This window comes from Lissotriton helveticus, chromosome 12 (genome assembly GCF_964261635.1).
Source record: "Lissotriton helveticus chromosome 12, aLisHel1.1, whole genome shotgun sequence".
Lineage (NCBI taxonomy): Eukaryota > Metazoa > Chordata > Amphibia > Caudata > Salamandridae > Lissotriton > Lissotriton helveticus.
Window position 1 is genome coordinate 360305841 of NC_136073.1, and position 16174 is coordinate 360322014.

The window sequence follows — 16174 nt, forward strand, 5'->3', positions numbered from 1 at the left end:
AATTGGTAATTAATGTTTGATAATTACTATTTGTTGGTATACATTATTTAATTGTTCAATATTTGTTAATTGGTAATTACTTTTTATTAATTAATATGTTTTTGTTATTAATTTATTTTAATTGTTAATATTACTTTATTATTTATTGGTATTTATTATTACTTTATTGTTAATTAATTATTCAGTGGTAATTATGTTTTTAAATATTTGTAGGTATTAGTAAATAGTTTATAGTTATTTAATAATTATTTCATTAATAATTTTTAAATATTTTATTTATTTATAAGTATGTTGTTTTTAACTTCTACGCTATCCAACATTTTCCCTACTGTTGCACTCTCTGGAGTTGGAATAGTAATCTTTACCCCTACGCTATCCAACACTTTCCCTACTGTTGCACCCTCTGGAGTTGGAATAGTAATTTTTACCCCTACACTATCCAACACTTTCCCTACTGTTGCACTCTTTGGAGTTGGAATAGTCCTTTTTACCCCTACACTATCCAACACTTTCCCTACTGTTGCACTCTCTGGAGTTGGAATAGTAATGTTTACCCCTACGCTATCCAACACTTTCCCTACTGTTGCACTCTCTGGAGTGGGAATAGTAATTTTTACCCCTACGCTATCCAACACTTTCCCTACTGTTGCACTCTCTGGAGATGGAATAGTAATTTTTACCCCAACACTATCGAACCCTTTCCCTACTGTTACACTATCTGGAGTTGGAATAGTAATTTTAAGACTTACCCTATCCAACATTCTCATTACTGTTGTTTTGTTGGGATTTGGAATAGTAGTTTCATTCCTTCTGCTATTTAATATTTTTTTTATTATTTAGCTAATGTAGTATATAATTCACTTTCAACAAAATAATGTTTTCATTTTTTTACATAATTATTTAATTAATATTTGTTATTGTTTTGTGTGTATTGATGTATTTGTAATTTTTAATATTTTTTTAAAATGTATAAGTTATTAAAATAATGATTACATCTGATTATTAATTACGTATATATATTTTATATCATATTTATATGTTTAATTAATGTTTTATTAAATGATATATATTAGTTAACAATTTTAAACATTAACATATATTTATAACTGTTTATTATATTTATAAGTATTATTTAGTTTATTTTACATAGTTTTATTAACTACAAATAAAACAATATTTTTTCTAACAATATTTTTGATAACGATATTTTTCTCTCGATATTTTTGTACTTACCTTGTTGTAGATAGGATGCCGATATTCTTGACATTGATATTTTTGTTACGATATTTTTGTAGGTAGATTTTTTGACCTTCGATATTTAGTCAGTGATCCGGGAAAGGCAAAGGACCGTCCGCCTTACACGAGTTCTCGTAGTAAGGCAGGCATTCCTTGCATGGCTTTGGCGGTGCTGTGTCGGCATAGAGTCGGCGCTCCACCACCAAACTCGTAATTGGCCCCTTAGATTTTTCCGATTATGTCGTAAAATAATCTTATACATCTATAAGAATTCTCTTGGGAGTCTGTGACTTCCAGAGTGGCAGGGGTGTTGCTTTCTTTCTAAATAATTTTGAACAGTTTCCTAAGGTGATTTTTAACCATATTGATCTCAGACTTTATGAAGGATGCCCTGGCCTTGAATGTAAACCCATGTACCCTACACATTTTCCCTTTTACATACACCTCTTTTTTGCCATTGCCTTTTTCACCTTGCCCAAATCTCCCACTACTTTGTTGTTTTTCTGGACCTCCTTTTCAATGAGCTAACAGAGTCTGTATGCCATGGGTAGACACAGGATATCCTGACAGCCAGAGCCTAAACTTTATGTGCTCAGACACAATGCTAGGGAGCAAATTAAATGGTTTGTTTGTTTAAAGTCATATTACCTCCCCATGGACCGGCAGCTATGTTTTCCCCAGTGAATTCAAGCTCAACTTACTTTCCCATCATTGATGTTATGTTATGTATATTTGTAAAGCGCACTATCACCCAGAAGGGTCCTCCACCGCTGAACAGGTGAATGTGCCTAGCCCTCCCTATGGTAGGTTGACTAATTGAAAAGCCAGGTCTTCAGCTTCTTGCCAAATTCAAGAAGAGAGGAGGAGGCTTTGATGTAGACTGAGAGGTTGTTCCACTCTTTAGGAGTGATGTAAGAGAAAGCCTGTCCTCCTGATCTGGTGCTGTATATGCATAGGATGTGTGCAAGTTGGAATCCTGTGGAGTGGAGGAGTCTGAGTGATTGGTGAAGGAGATGCAACTGTTCAAGTAGGTGGGTCCTGAGTTGTGTAGTGCCTAGAAAGTGTTTGAGGAGTAGTTTGAATTGAGCATGTTTGTGTACCGGCACCCAGGTACTTTCCTCAGGTGTGGTGTGATGTGAGTTCTGTGTGGGAGGTTGAGAATGAGTCTGGCTGCCAAGTTTTGGGTGGTTTGTAGTGTTCTAGTGAGCTGCTTGGTAATGCCGGCATAGGGAGTGTTCTCATACTCCAACTTGCTGGTGGCTAGGGCTACTAGTCATCAGCAACTAGTGTAGATTAGAAGCCATTTGAAGATCTTTCTCAGTATCTTCAGGGTGTGAAAGAAGGATGCAGTGATGGTGTTGACTTGTGTTGTCCTGTCCAGTTTGCTGTCAATGGTTATTCCGAGGCTCATGGAGTGAGTTCTGGGTGTGGGTCTATGTTTGGCCAGCCAGCATTTAGAGTCCCATGATGCAGTTTGGGTCCCTATGATGGATTAGGTTTCCCTGGGTGCAACAACCCTTGTTAGCTGTAATTGCTGGATAAAAAGGCTTTCCTAAATTCGTTTTTTGTCCATCCTCGTAACTTAACATCTTCCAACAGATTTACACATTAATAATAAAAACTCAATAACAAGATGGCAATTTGTTTTGCCAAATGAATTTATATGTATCGTTATTGCAGTTTTTGGTTATTGGGCTGTTTAAGAAAAGCCAATATTTCAACATAGCTAACTTAGAGAAGCAGACCAGTTATTCACAAAGGGGCAATATCAAGCTGCATTAAAAAATATTTGTGCACCATGGCTGCAGCATTTGGCAAAGTAGAATGATGCACTCTTTTAGTGTTAGTGCAAAATGTGATGCACCCAATGTATTATTCCAGGCCTGTCTCTATATTACTTACTGTGACATTGATACCCATTTCACTGAAACATAACAAGCATTGGCCAAGTCATGACTGTCAAAGTCTCAGGCCAAAGGTTGAAACAGGCTGGTCGAAGACAGTCGATGGTTGAAGTGGGTGAACCCATAGCCCCCTCTATATATATTGTACCCAATAGGTCTGTGCGTCAGCTGATTTGCCAAAACACAGACGTAAAAAGCAGTATCTCTTTGGTGTCATTGATGCCTGTAATGGGGACATTAGCATATTAGGCTGCTTTACACTCTTAATGCTCTGCCTCATCATAGCCAACTGGCGGTTATCCGTCAGTTAGAAGGAAGTACTGAGAAACAAGGGAACGCAAACACTGAGCACTGTAAGGGTGCCATTGAAGTGTAACACATAGACCCTTGGTGGTGTTAGAACACTGTTTCACCTGGCCTGGGGACATCCATCACAAGTATTGGTTATAAGTAACTATATGGAAAGATGAAAGGACTTATTTGGACCTACAAATAAATAACTAATGGCACACAATAGAGACCACGTTGTACATCATTCCCTTGTAGTAACTCTCAAAAGTTAGAGACCAAAGCAAGTTATTTATTTTCCTTTTATTATTGTCACAAAAAGTGTCTGTAATAAATAATACATGTCAGCATTGTGTTGTAAGCCTTCGTCTTAATAATTGTGAGATTTACACTCAACATTACAATTCCAAGTATGAGATACATTAAGTGCAGGATTCTTTAGCAGAATCAAATTATCAAAGCCCTATCTAAACAAGCACATAAACACTTGGCGAACATACATGCTTGTTTTGACTCAGCCTACACCATTAAAACAGGTTCTTGGTAAATCATATTTCAAATAATAAATACATGAGGTCACCCGAAGCCTGGCATTTCATATCTGCTGGTCAGCTTGTGGCTTCATCTGACAGTGCTGGAACCATCACACAGTGCACATTGCATGCAAACATGCAGAAACATTAACTGTGACGCCTCTGAAACAATGCTGGCGGCCAATATGGTAATTGCAATGTTGTCCATGGATGACTGCAAAGCAAGCCTTTATCTTGCCTACGAAAATGCTCCAAAAAAGGAGCATTTCCAACCTCTCGGTCTCTGGCTCACCATAATTTAAGGAATATTTTGCTTAATAATTGTGCTTATTTTTTTATAGCGTATTAACATTTTGCATCAATTGCTCTCCTCAAACCACCATCAGAAACAAACTATTAGGCTCTTTATCGTACTGGAAGTATTTCATTCTTATGATTTTAGAAAAAAAAATAGTGAGATTATTTTCACTTTAGAATCTCTATTATTTAATTTTTAGATACAACTGTATTCAGATGATTAGTCAGAAAGTATAACCTGAAGCAAGTGGGTGATTGCATATTTAAGAGAGCAACACAACTATACCATTAGAATATTAAAATGTTATTACGTTGTCTGCATCCGATATGAAAGGACATTCTGATTTATTTTGAAGAGTGCTGAGAAGTACAGTGGAAAGGTTTTTGCAAACTGTCAGAGAATTGCAAGAATAAGGATTAAAACAACAGGTTAACCAAAGCATTACGTTTGCTAAACAAACATTCAGGTTTGTTAAAGATTTACACGCTATATAACAATAGTTGAAACAATAGTTGACATGTTTCGGTCTCGTGTGATTTGCAACCTTCTACTTTTAAGGGGCAACTGAATCCAAAAACATATTCACCTTTTGGATTCCTCCTACCAATATATTATTGACAGTTGCTTTAGTGGTAGGTTTATTTACTACATATGAGCGTATATGTAAAGGCTGGTACTCCAAGATCTTGTAAAGTCATCAAGCCAACAGAGTCAACAATGGCACTTCTTGATCAAACAGTGCCAAGAATTCCCCAAAATTGTGATGTAAACCTTGAAGGAGAACCTTCCTTCGAGCGATCTCTAAAAAATATTGATACGTCAGCATCTGGAGGCTTTTCAAAGCTTGATAATATTAGTTCTAACGTTCGACCCTTAACTATTGTGAAAACCAATCTTCCCTAATCACAGATGCAAATGTGTCCTCCTCACATTTCTTCCTCACGTGCTCTCATTGTCTTTGTTCTGAATCATATTTCTGAATGCCGGATTACACTAACTGATCTTGTCCTAATCAGGTATATTGTCCTCACATTTACATAATACCCATTACTTAGCCTTCATGTGCATTAAGTTTACAGTATCAACATTCTTTTCTGCTCCCATTTCTGAATGTAATATCATTCCCCACAGTAGCTTGGGTAATCTTTCTTGTAGATTAATGCATGCCGCTTGGCTTTCAGGTCCATATTCTATTCAATCCAAGTTTTAGAGATAATATTGATGTCAATAGTTCTATGGACGTTTCTTGGCTCAAAACAAGTTCTACCCTTTAAAGAATTTTTCCTTTGATTGTTTTGGCTTGCTCTTAGCTAAGGAGAACAACAGAATCACTCCTTCCAGATGAACTTGTGTTAAATAAGCAAGATAAAGAATATGAGGAAATGTTCCTATGAGTTGGAAAGAAGCCTGATTGACAAGGAACACAAAAAAGTGCTACATCTATAAACACATCGCATTTTATCCTTTGGTAGCAGGTTTGTTAAAGTTCTGTAACTTTGCCGCAGGTGTCGCACTTCCAATGGCATGTTCTACATATTTCCTTATGAAGGATTCACTGCCATCTGTTGGAACTTCATGAAGCGGTGGGCAGCAGTGACCACATAAAAGTGTTTCTAGGAAACAAAGAAAGAAAAGGTGAGTCATTAACAAATGTTTCTAAATAGTACTATGAAAGTTAAATGCTTATAAAAGTTGTGCAGTAAGAGATTGAAGAGATTCCTGATCTAAGATTAATTGCTCTTCCTCCCTGGCTCAACTGGGCTGGCAGAATTGGTCAAATGTTGATTCCTCTACCCACTCTCCCAGGTTCATTCATGCTAGCTGCATCTCAGGGAGCATAGGGCAAGGTAACACTCACTGGTTCGGGTTCACCCTAAAGCCTGGACCACCCCAGGCTTCTCAGTCCTTTGTCCTCTTCTTTGCCTAGCTACTGATCAGTTCTCAAACAAGTCTGTCCAGATAGGTTCTGAGGTGTTGCTGCTGCGGCACACAGCAGCATGCAGTGCCTGGGAATGCCAGTTGGACCGCCAACGAGGCTGCCTCTGCCTGAAGTCCTACTGCAGATGGATGTCCCATGGATCAAAAGCTGCTCTCATTAGGTTCCAGACACAATTGAACTGAGGTGTTGCTGTGGTACTGGGCTGGGGGTGCATGGCAAGGCCTGAGAAGGAAATACCCTTTGATGGGTTGGCTGAATTGCTTTCACAGGATAAACAAAATAGACATGTCTGGTATTAGCAGGCCTATACTTTTGGAATGGATAACATGAGTCACCGTTTGTTTTTCAAGAAGGTGCAGCTGATGACTCCAATGCCCAGCACCGTGCAAGTGGGAAGGGAATGACACAGGCCCCTTGCACCATACTTAAAAGTAAACATACGATGTGCTGGGCTTCATGTCTCTCTAGCACTGGAGGAATCAGCAAGCAGGGAGTGCAAAAGCATAGGCTTTCCTACTCAGAAGCTGCCACAGAATGTTGTGTGGCGGGGTACTCATGGAGAGTTGTCCAACCATGTAGGCGATATTTATTATCCCACAATAGCTAATGAGTACAACATGTCAATCATTTCTCCCGATTTGGCAGCAATATTCACTTGACGTCATAATGGCATCATCCAGTGTGTGCATGTGATCTGTGCCTGGATACTGCAAGCAATGCCTCCCGATCGTCTCATTTCAGTTTCACAACCTCGGTGCCTCGACCCTCACCCCCCCCCCCCCCCCCAAAAAAAATGCCAGAGTCTTTCTGCTCCTAGGAGGCAGATGGAGGCAATAGCCCCTTGTCTGCCCTATGGGGGAGGGGCAGAAAGCCCAATAAGTGCCAGGAATTATTTTTAGACATAGGGGTGGGAGCTGCCCAGAATGGGCATGCCAATCCCCCCACCCTCCAAAAGAATTGCTGCAGTCTTTCTGCCCCAGGAGGCAGATGGGGGCAATAGCCCCTTATGTGCCCCCTGGGGGGCAGAAAGCCTAATAGGTGCCAGGGATTATTTATATTTGATAAGCAGGGGTGGGAGCTCATACCCTGCAAAACAAGGTATTTTTGTAATCGATTATTTTGAAGTCTCCACAGTACGCTTTGGGCCCATTCTTGTCACTGCACTAGGCCTCCCCACACAAGTAAGGTACCATTTTTATCCAGAGAATTGGGGGAATGTATGGAGGGTGGAAGTTTGTGGCTCCCCTCTGAGTCCAGAATTTTCCATCACAAAAATGTGAGAAAACTGTGTTTTTATTTTTACAAAGTTTGAGGTTTGCAAGGGATTTGGGTAACAAAATCTGGTGAGAGTCACACAAGTCACCCCATCCTGGAATTCCCTGGAAGTCTAGTTCTCAAAAATGTATAGGTTTGCTAGGTTTCCTTAGATGCTGGCAGAACTAGGGTCCAAAGTACACAGCTAGCCACATTGCAAAAAATGGGTCAGTTTTCCCTGTAAAAATGTGATGAGTGATCGTTGCATGTTAGGCCTTTTCCTGTTGCATGCACTAGACCTACCAACACAAGTGAGGTACCATTTTTATCGGGAGACTTAGGGGAATACAGTATAGTAGAACAAGTATTATTACCAATTAACTTTCTTTGCATTTCTGCCTTCCACATGTAAGATATTTTGTAAAAAAGAAGTAATTTTAAAAAATGCCCTACAATTCACAAGCTTGTATGGGTACCCACAATTTTGGAGATGTGTGAATAACGACTGCTTCTAAACTCTATATTTTGTTCTCATTTCAGAAATACATATGTTTCCTTGGTACCTTTTTTCACTCTTTATATTTTACCAAATGAATTGCTATATACCCATTACACAATGAAAAGCTATTGCAAGATGCAGCTCAGTTACTGGCTCTGGGTTCCTTGGGTTCTTGGTGAACCTACAAGTCCTATATATCCCCGCAACCAGAAGGGTCCAGCGGATGAAACAGTATATTGCTTTCAAAACTCTGCCATACTTAGGAGAAGTTACAAGTGAAAATGTTGGCACAAATGGCTGTTTTTCCAACTCATTCTCAATTTTTGTATTTCAATTGTTAGTTTCCATAGAAAAACCTTGAAGGATCTAGACAAATGACCCTTGGCTGAATTCAGACTTTTCAGAACTCTATAGTTCTCCGGGCATCCATTATTGCTTTCATACCCATTTCTACAACTAACTGGAAGGAGGTTGAAAGCACAAAAAAAAGGAAAAATAGGCTATACCCCAGTAAAATTCCCAAACTGTGTAAACAAGCATTTGCAATGCAATATGTCTCACATTCACGCGAGTTTAAGCTATTGGCATTGTAAATGACAATGCCTTTTATATAAAAGGCATTGACATTTACAATACTAATTGTTTAAACTCTTGCAATAAAGGGCCTTCTTGACCGCTTGTTAGGTTGTAAATATCAATGGAGGACACCGGCCTGCGAGGTCTTCAAAGTAGTGATAAATAGTGCAGTGAAGAAGATGTGTAAGTGTTGTAAATTACACAGACACAAAGTGTGAAGTGAGAGTTCCATATGATCCGAGCTATAAACACTAAAAAAGCACTCCTACATCTTTCGCTCTGTGATTACACTGTCACGACTCAGGAAGAAGAGCTGGAGAGGGGTAGGGGGCTATTTCCTGCCCTCTCTGTGATTTTAGTGTGCAGTGTGGCATTGCGCAATGTCATTGCTTCATTTGGCCTACTAAAAAATGCTCCATCTGGCTTCACCTCCGGGTGCAGGGCGGGGTGTGCTTGATGGGAGGCATGGAGGGATGGTCTCAGCTGCAGCTCTGCCTCGTACAGTGCCCATGCCATTACTAGTGAGTGAGAGGCGCTGAGATGGTGGTATTGGTATTGCTGGTGGTGGTATTGGTGGTGGTGGTGGTAGTAGTAGTGGTGGTGGTGGTATTGGTGGTGATGGTGGTACTGGTATTAGTGGTGGTGGCGGTACTAGGGTTGGTGTTGGTGGTGGGGCTTTTGGGGTGGTATTGGTATTGATTGTGGTGATATTGTTGGTGGTGGTATTATTGGTGGTATTGGTGATGGTATTGTTGGTGGTGGTATTGGTGGTAGTGGTATTGGTATTGGTGGTGGTGGTGGTATTGGTGGTGGTGGTGGTATTGGTGGTGGTATTGGTGGCAGTGGTGGTATTGGCGGTGGTATTGGTGAAGGTATTGGTGGTGGTATTGGTGGTGGTGTCAACCTCAGCCCAATAGCAGACGATTATGTGCTACCTGGAATTCACATTACTTTATTCGCTAATCATTTCTAAATCCATTTTACTTGGGGGGTTGAAACACACATGAGATAATTCCGGGTTAAAGTGATTGAAATACCTTTTGCAGATTAAAAAACAGACACTTTCTTCTGCAGCACTTTTTTCCCATTTTCCTAAAAAAAAGGGTGCAAATTTGGCGTGGATACCTTACGTGGACAAAAAGTTACAGGGGTCTAAGTGCAAACTATCACAACTAGTAAAAAAAAGGCTTAGCATGGCGGTGGGGGGGGGAGGCCTAGCAGCGAAGGGATTAATATAACTTAAGAAAACACTTAGAAAAGTGTAAAATTCTGTTGCAAAATCTTTCATTAGAAGGATCATAAAGTGATTGAAATACGGCTGAGGGGATAGAAACTGTAAAAATATTGGCATCAGCCTTTTTCATCAACATAATAGCAAAGTAAGACAGATTATTACATGGGTAATATCTTGAGAACAATTACATTTTTGCACAGGTTGCAGATCGCTGATGAACTGTACCAATTAGCCAAGAGGAGATTTAATGGAAGCATGCCCTGCCTCAACAGTAGTCAAAAACAGTGCACTCAATGCGGCAGATCCCACAAAAAATATAAGCCTGTGCTTTGTTTATCAAACAGGAATCAATGGCTGGATGGTAACCCTTCTTTAAAATACAGAATGCCATATAAACGCTAAGGACCAGGTGGCCTGTTTCAAAGTAGCTTTTAATTGGTGGTGACTCGTCTAATTGCAACAAATCTATTGCAATCATAACATTTCTACAGATTAATGATTTTTCTTTTAGACCATCTAAAATTTATTTTCACAACCAGGACCTGAGTGTACTATCGTCGCTCTTTGCTAGACCTACAGCCCAACGCATTACCCCTGTGAGGCCCTGTACCCTGGTGCTTCTCAGTCCAAATTAAAACCTAAGGGAAGCCACAGAAGATGCTGGATTAACTGAAACTAGGCTTCCAAGAATTGAACCTTTCATAGTGTTTAAAAAGCCTCATTTTGATAAGTGGAATTTTATGTGTATAAGCTGCTGGAGGGTCGAAAGGTAACCTGCCATTCACTATGACACCATCGACCTTTCTCAGCCCAGCCACTAACATTTTCCCTCTTTTATTAATTCTTATTTATGGGGATAAAAGAGCATGTGGTATCCACATGGCTTCCTCTTTTTCTTTCTCCAGTAATCAATCTAAAGTAAAATTAGATATCTTCCAGTGCAGATCCCCTACCAAATTTATATGTGGCGGAAACTCCTTATCACATGCTTTTTTAATATAGGAAAATACCTCACTTAAAAGAAAATTACATGAGGCGTTCTCAGATTTCCATCAAAATTAGATAAAGTTACTACCAAAAATAAGTTACTCGGATCTTTATAACATTCATGTCCCCATTGAATCTTGTTAGACAGTAGACATGTCACTCCCTCCCATTGCATGATCCCTCCCTGAAGATGTTGCTTCACAATCTATCAGTCATTTCACCCGCACACCAGGTCTCCTGGAGACACAGCACACCTGCCTCTTAAGAGCTCAAGTAATTCAACATCTCCAATCACAATATGATTTTTTGCTCATTTCTAATAGGAGGGATGTTGCAGGTGCTTACTATGAGACAAAACCAGGTACATTATGATACTTGATTTAACATTGCCGTAAAGATGTGAGAATTCAAGGTACACCACACTTAAATAATGTATTAATATATTTACATTACAAATGTTAATGAAAATGGTGAATGGCAGGAAGGAGATCAAACACAATACAGTAGGAAATATTGTCAAACAACATAGGGGCTGATGTTGATCTGGGTCGGTATGGCACCGAACGTGATCCGGCCGGAAGAACTACGAGCCGTATGCTTGTTTTCTACCCGTCTCATACAGCTGAATGAGCGAGCAAGTACGATGCAAGCTACGTGAAATTCACCAACCGAGTCGTTTCCGGGTCCGAACCGCTCCGTACGTCTCGGCCGTAAGCTTACTGTGCCGTGCAATGAATGCGATTTACGACCGAGCCAGTACGATGCACGCGTCGGACAGCCGGTTCGAGCTGAAGTTTCTGCCTCGCAAAACGTCCGGATGTTGTCTTTGGGGGTCCGCGTTGGACCCCCCCGTCACCCGCAGCCTTATGACTCGGACACAGGGGGATACCCAAGGGTTTCCCCAACACACGCATGTCGGTGCTGATGGCACCAATGCGTACCCACTGTAGGGGGGCGCCTTTGTGCGAGCCATACCCATTCAGTCAATGGGAGCCCATGTACGCGCCGTACAACCGGCTCCCATGGACTTCTATGGGAGTCCGACCGAACCGAGTCTGGCAGCATGCAGCCGCATCGTACTCGCGCGGTGGGACTGCAGGAGTCCGGCTCGGTCAGAAAACACTCCGGATCCGGCTCGGTGGGAGAGCTTTCCGACCCGGATCAGAATCGGCCCCATAGTGTTAAAACCATAGCCTCTTACTATGTGCACAATATACTGTCCTTTATCACTAATAATAGCAAACTCTGGAACAATTCCAAAACATAAAGTACAATTATATGCATGTGCAAAGCAGTTGTTAAGGTTAGACAATGTTCACAAACAACAGGTAATCTAATTACTGACTGACTAGGATCAATACACTGGAAATGGGAGATCACAGGCCTTCCATCCACATTGAGTGACATTGTTTCAAACCAGGAACGGTAGCTGATTGTGGCCTAATCTTTGCAAACACCTTAAACAATATAGAAACAACCCGATTAATTGGCAAACAACACATAGTGTACCTGGTAACCAGCTAAGAACCCAGGATTGTGACAGCTTTCTGCAAGTGGGTTTTCTGATCCATGGGGCAGTTAATTGTCTTGGGGATATTTTGCTACCTGGGGTTTAGTGACTCAGGGACAGCTGCTCCTCACACATGCCTCTCTCCATCCAGCAAGCTAGTGAGCCAACAAGGTGCTGGACCAAAACATAAACTGCAAAGCCAATCACCTCACTCTCTTGTAGCCGTAGATTTCTTAGGCAGACCTTCTCTAGTCTTTGGTGAGGTTTAGGGGGGATTAAAGGCACTTTACCTGTATCCCCCGGATCCTTGGACTAGCGGGGTTCTCCCAAGCATACATGGATAGAGGCTGCACCAGGAAAGGCTAGCCGAGTTTCAGCGGTGGTCTTAAGAATTGTGCCTAGCCATTAGGGTAGGGGCACCACTCAGCTTCACACTGTGGAAGTGTCAACCAGTGCAGTGTCCACATAGCTCTTGGTCCAAAGGTATTCAACAAGGTGCAGGAAGATACATCTCGTGTGTCCAGGTTCAGGCAGTTGGAAAATAACCCACTGCCAGTTAGAGTCAGTGTATTCTCCAGCTTCATCAGTTAAGATGGGGCACAGATTTACTCCTCAGAGAGGAGTCTGGGAATGTCCTCTCCCCCTAAGGCAATAAAATAGTCACTACCTATGTTTAGAAAGCCAATTGCACTTGCCTCGGTGATGCTCTGGCAGACAATCCTGCAAACAACGAATTAGCAAAAGAACAAGTGGGGGAATGGGCAACACCCATCCTCCATCTTGTAACAGCCACTCTCACAAAAGTAAATCTTTATTAATAGATACAGGTAACCATTAATAAAAGTGTACAAGTAATGTGTGCAAACTATTTACGGTGTGCACGTGTTCTGATGATCATGATCAGGTGCTGCAATAGGTGCGCTTGATTTACATGAGGAGACCAATATGTGCTTTCCTTGGTGCAACTACGGACCTTACTTAATATAATTACATCTATCCTCAGCAATGGCTGATGCATACTCCAGTGCTTTATTTGTTAAAAAAAAGAAGTACCAGGGCTCTATAGTCAGAAGGCCTCTGCAGCTTGCACCTCCCATTGCCACTGCCAGCGTTGCAATGACAGTACCTACAAAACTAGTAACCAGTGTGACCTTTCAGACTATTCCAGGCCCCCAAAGCTATAAAAAAGCTTGGGTAACATGGTGTTTGTTGTTTTTAATGCATACTGAATTAATAAACTATTGCTGTTCTGCTCATCTATAAATTATACAAACACACCATCCTGTGGTTGCTATCATAAGTGCTGGTATCGACAATTATGTGCCGGTGCAGAGCAGCAGAAACCACTGGCTCAAATTAAGCACTGGTGCAACTCCCTTGAGATTGCGAGTTGGGAGACTAAGGGGCTCATTAGGATGGCGGACGGACCTGCCTCCGTCCGCCACCCTAGAGGAGGAGGGACCGTCCGCAGGGGCAGCGGCAGTGGCAGTCCCTCCAGTGCAATTAGGATGTAACCGCTAGCCTGGCGGTCACATCCTCAATATTTAACATTGCGGCGGGTGCTGCTTGAAGCAGCACCCGCCGCAAGGTTAAATATGCATGCTTAGCATTTGCATGCACAAAGCGGCAGGCACCATGCGGTGCCTGCCGCTTTGTGCACGCAAATGTAGGGGAGTACCATAGGTACCCCCCATGTGCACCCCCCACCCCCCCACTCACCCTGGGGGCCCGCAACGGACCCCCAAAGAATTCACCGTATGCCTTTCCACGGCGGAGAATCCGCCACGCAAAGGCATCTGTTTTCCGCCATCCTAATATGGCTGGCGGTGTCTGATAGACACAGCCAGCCATGTTAGAGCTTTTCCGCCGCGGTCGGAAGGCGACCGCGGCGGAAAAGCTGCGGACCGATTTTGAGACCCACCGCCATCCTAATTTGGCGGTGGGTCTTTTGTGCCTCCCCAGCGGTTTTCCCGCATCCTCCGGGCCGGCGGTGGCTTCCGCCGGCCCGGAGGATGCGGGAAAACCGCGATCCTAATTGGCCCCTAATTACGAGTCTTCTCTCTCAGGGTACACAAAAAATTCCCCTAAGGAGCATCGCATCCATTTTGAGTTTGATGGTCCCTATAGGAGTAGGCTTCCATCAGCTGTGGCCAGTAAGCAAAAAGACTGGATATTTTTCAGGGATGAAGAAATAATGATGAAGTTGAAACAGTTGCACAGTCTGTCATGAATGTTCGTCGTTATGCTACAATAATTGATTTGCCAAAAAGAAAAGTCTTGAATTTCGTACTTTAAAACAGCTACTTTGAAGTCTATCTGCGACAGGCTGTTGAATGCCAAAAAATGTTTAATCCATGTGTCTGTATTTGACATACTCATGGGAGCCCTGTGAAGGCGGCTGGCGCTTTTTTCACTGTAGGAAGAGATGATTAGAGCTCAGTTCGAGCAACCTGGGCAGACGAAAGCACTTAAGACTTTAATTTGTCAAACCTCAAAGTAAAAACCTGTCAGCAAAAGCGACATATAGAAGGGAAAATTTAAATGTATAATTCGGAAAGCGAAGGAAGAAACGTCTTGCTGAACAAAAGAGTCACATAATGAGATTTTATGTTTTAATTGTCGCGTTATAAAACCCGAACTTTCTTTTTGACTTACTCCATTTATTTTTTGAGTAAAACTTTTGAGTAGGCACACGCGGTTGAATTTAGTTTTTCTAATAAAGTATGAAAAGCAAAGCCTAAAAGCACAGCAAGCTGTCTCTGTAGAGGCTAGAAACGATGTAAAACATATGAGGCACATGCACACATACCTACACGTGCCCCCCCATTTCTAAAATGTTATTTAAATTCTGCATCATTATGTGGTTTGCAACGTTTTGAATGTCTGCGCCTCGCAACTGTGCAATCCCTTTTAAACTTCTCTATGTTCACGAACAGAAAAGATGGCAACGTTTTAAAAATTAAAAAAAGGAGCAAAAAATGGGCCCTGCGCTGCAGTGAGAACATTATCTCTGTTGAGAAGGGCTGCGAGCATGCCACTCAGCAGCTTTAGTGTGCTTTCCTGTGGAGCCACACACCTGTCCAGAAGTCCCAGGCTAAGACTAACAACAGTAGGGACAGGAGATGATTCAGCTGGACAGCTGTGGCTGGTGTGATTCCAGCTTTCACTCAGGGTTAGGGCAGCCTGGTGTCAACGACCATCTCTGGTGGGTTACACGACTGCACGGAATGGGTTCAGGTAAAAGTAAGTCAACAACTCTTTGGGAGTCTGGGAACTTTGCACTTCTTTGTAAAGCTCCAAATTCTCCAACTATGTCCAACATCAAGATCATAAGGTTTTACTGACCCTAATTTTGACACTCTTGAGTTCAGTGAGTTATACTTGTGTTTAGAGACTGCCATGTACAAAGATTATAAGATAGCTACCTTCTAAAATGTACATGCCTAGGGAAGGCTACTCCACATAACTTATGAGAGAGTACACTTTTCGGGGGAGAAGTAAGGTGAGTCATAGTAGCTGGAGCGCATCTTCCATTAGTGTCGTTGGTACCGGGGCACTGAGGTTTAGTTATAGGTGGGAGGGACACAACCGCTGTTTCAGTGTGCGTGGTGGGATCTGGGTCTTCATGCTGCTGGCCTCTGTGTCCAATCATACTTGCATTCCTTCTTCCTTCTCCTGTCCGAGCGACACAGCGTGGGACATCAGTCAATCAGAATTCCACTTACTCTGTAACACCAAGTGCCACTGTGGTTAGTGGGGTCCTCATTTTTGGAACTCTGATGACAGCCAGAGAAAGACTTCAGCCAATCACACAGCTGTTTACTCTGTCACACAGAAAGCAGCGTTGTGATTTGCCCCTGCTCCACTCCCTCATTCAGTAAAATGCAAGTGGGATCTGCAGAGCAGTAGGAGTGGC

General features: G+C 42.0%; 1 protein-coding gene across 3 annotated transcripts in view; it reads right to left on the reverse strand.

The window, feature by feature from the left end:
* Positions 1 to 3716: 3716 nt before the first annotated feature.
* The window catches only part of MYLK3 (myosin light chain kinase 3), a 557372-nt gene continuing 544914 nt past the window's right edge, over positions 3717 to 16174 (reverse strand). For all 3 annotated transcript variants that reach the window (XM_078668257.1, XM_078668255.1, XM_078668254.1), the window contains exon 13: positions 3717 to 5872. In XM_078668257.1, coding sequence (XP_078524383.1) covers positions 5801 to 5872 — 72 coding nt within the window. In that variant the 3' untranslated portion in view covers positions 3717 to 5800. The remainder of the gene's footprint in view (positions 5873 to 16174) is intronic.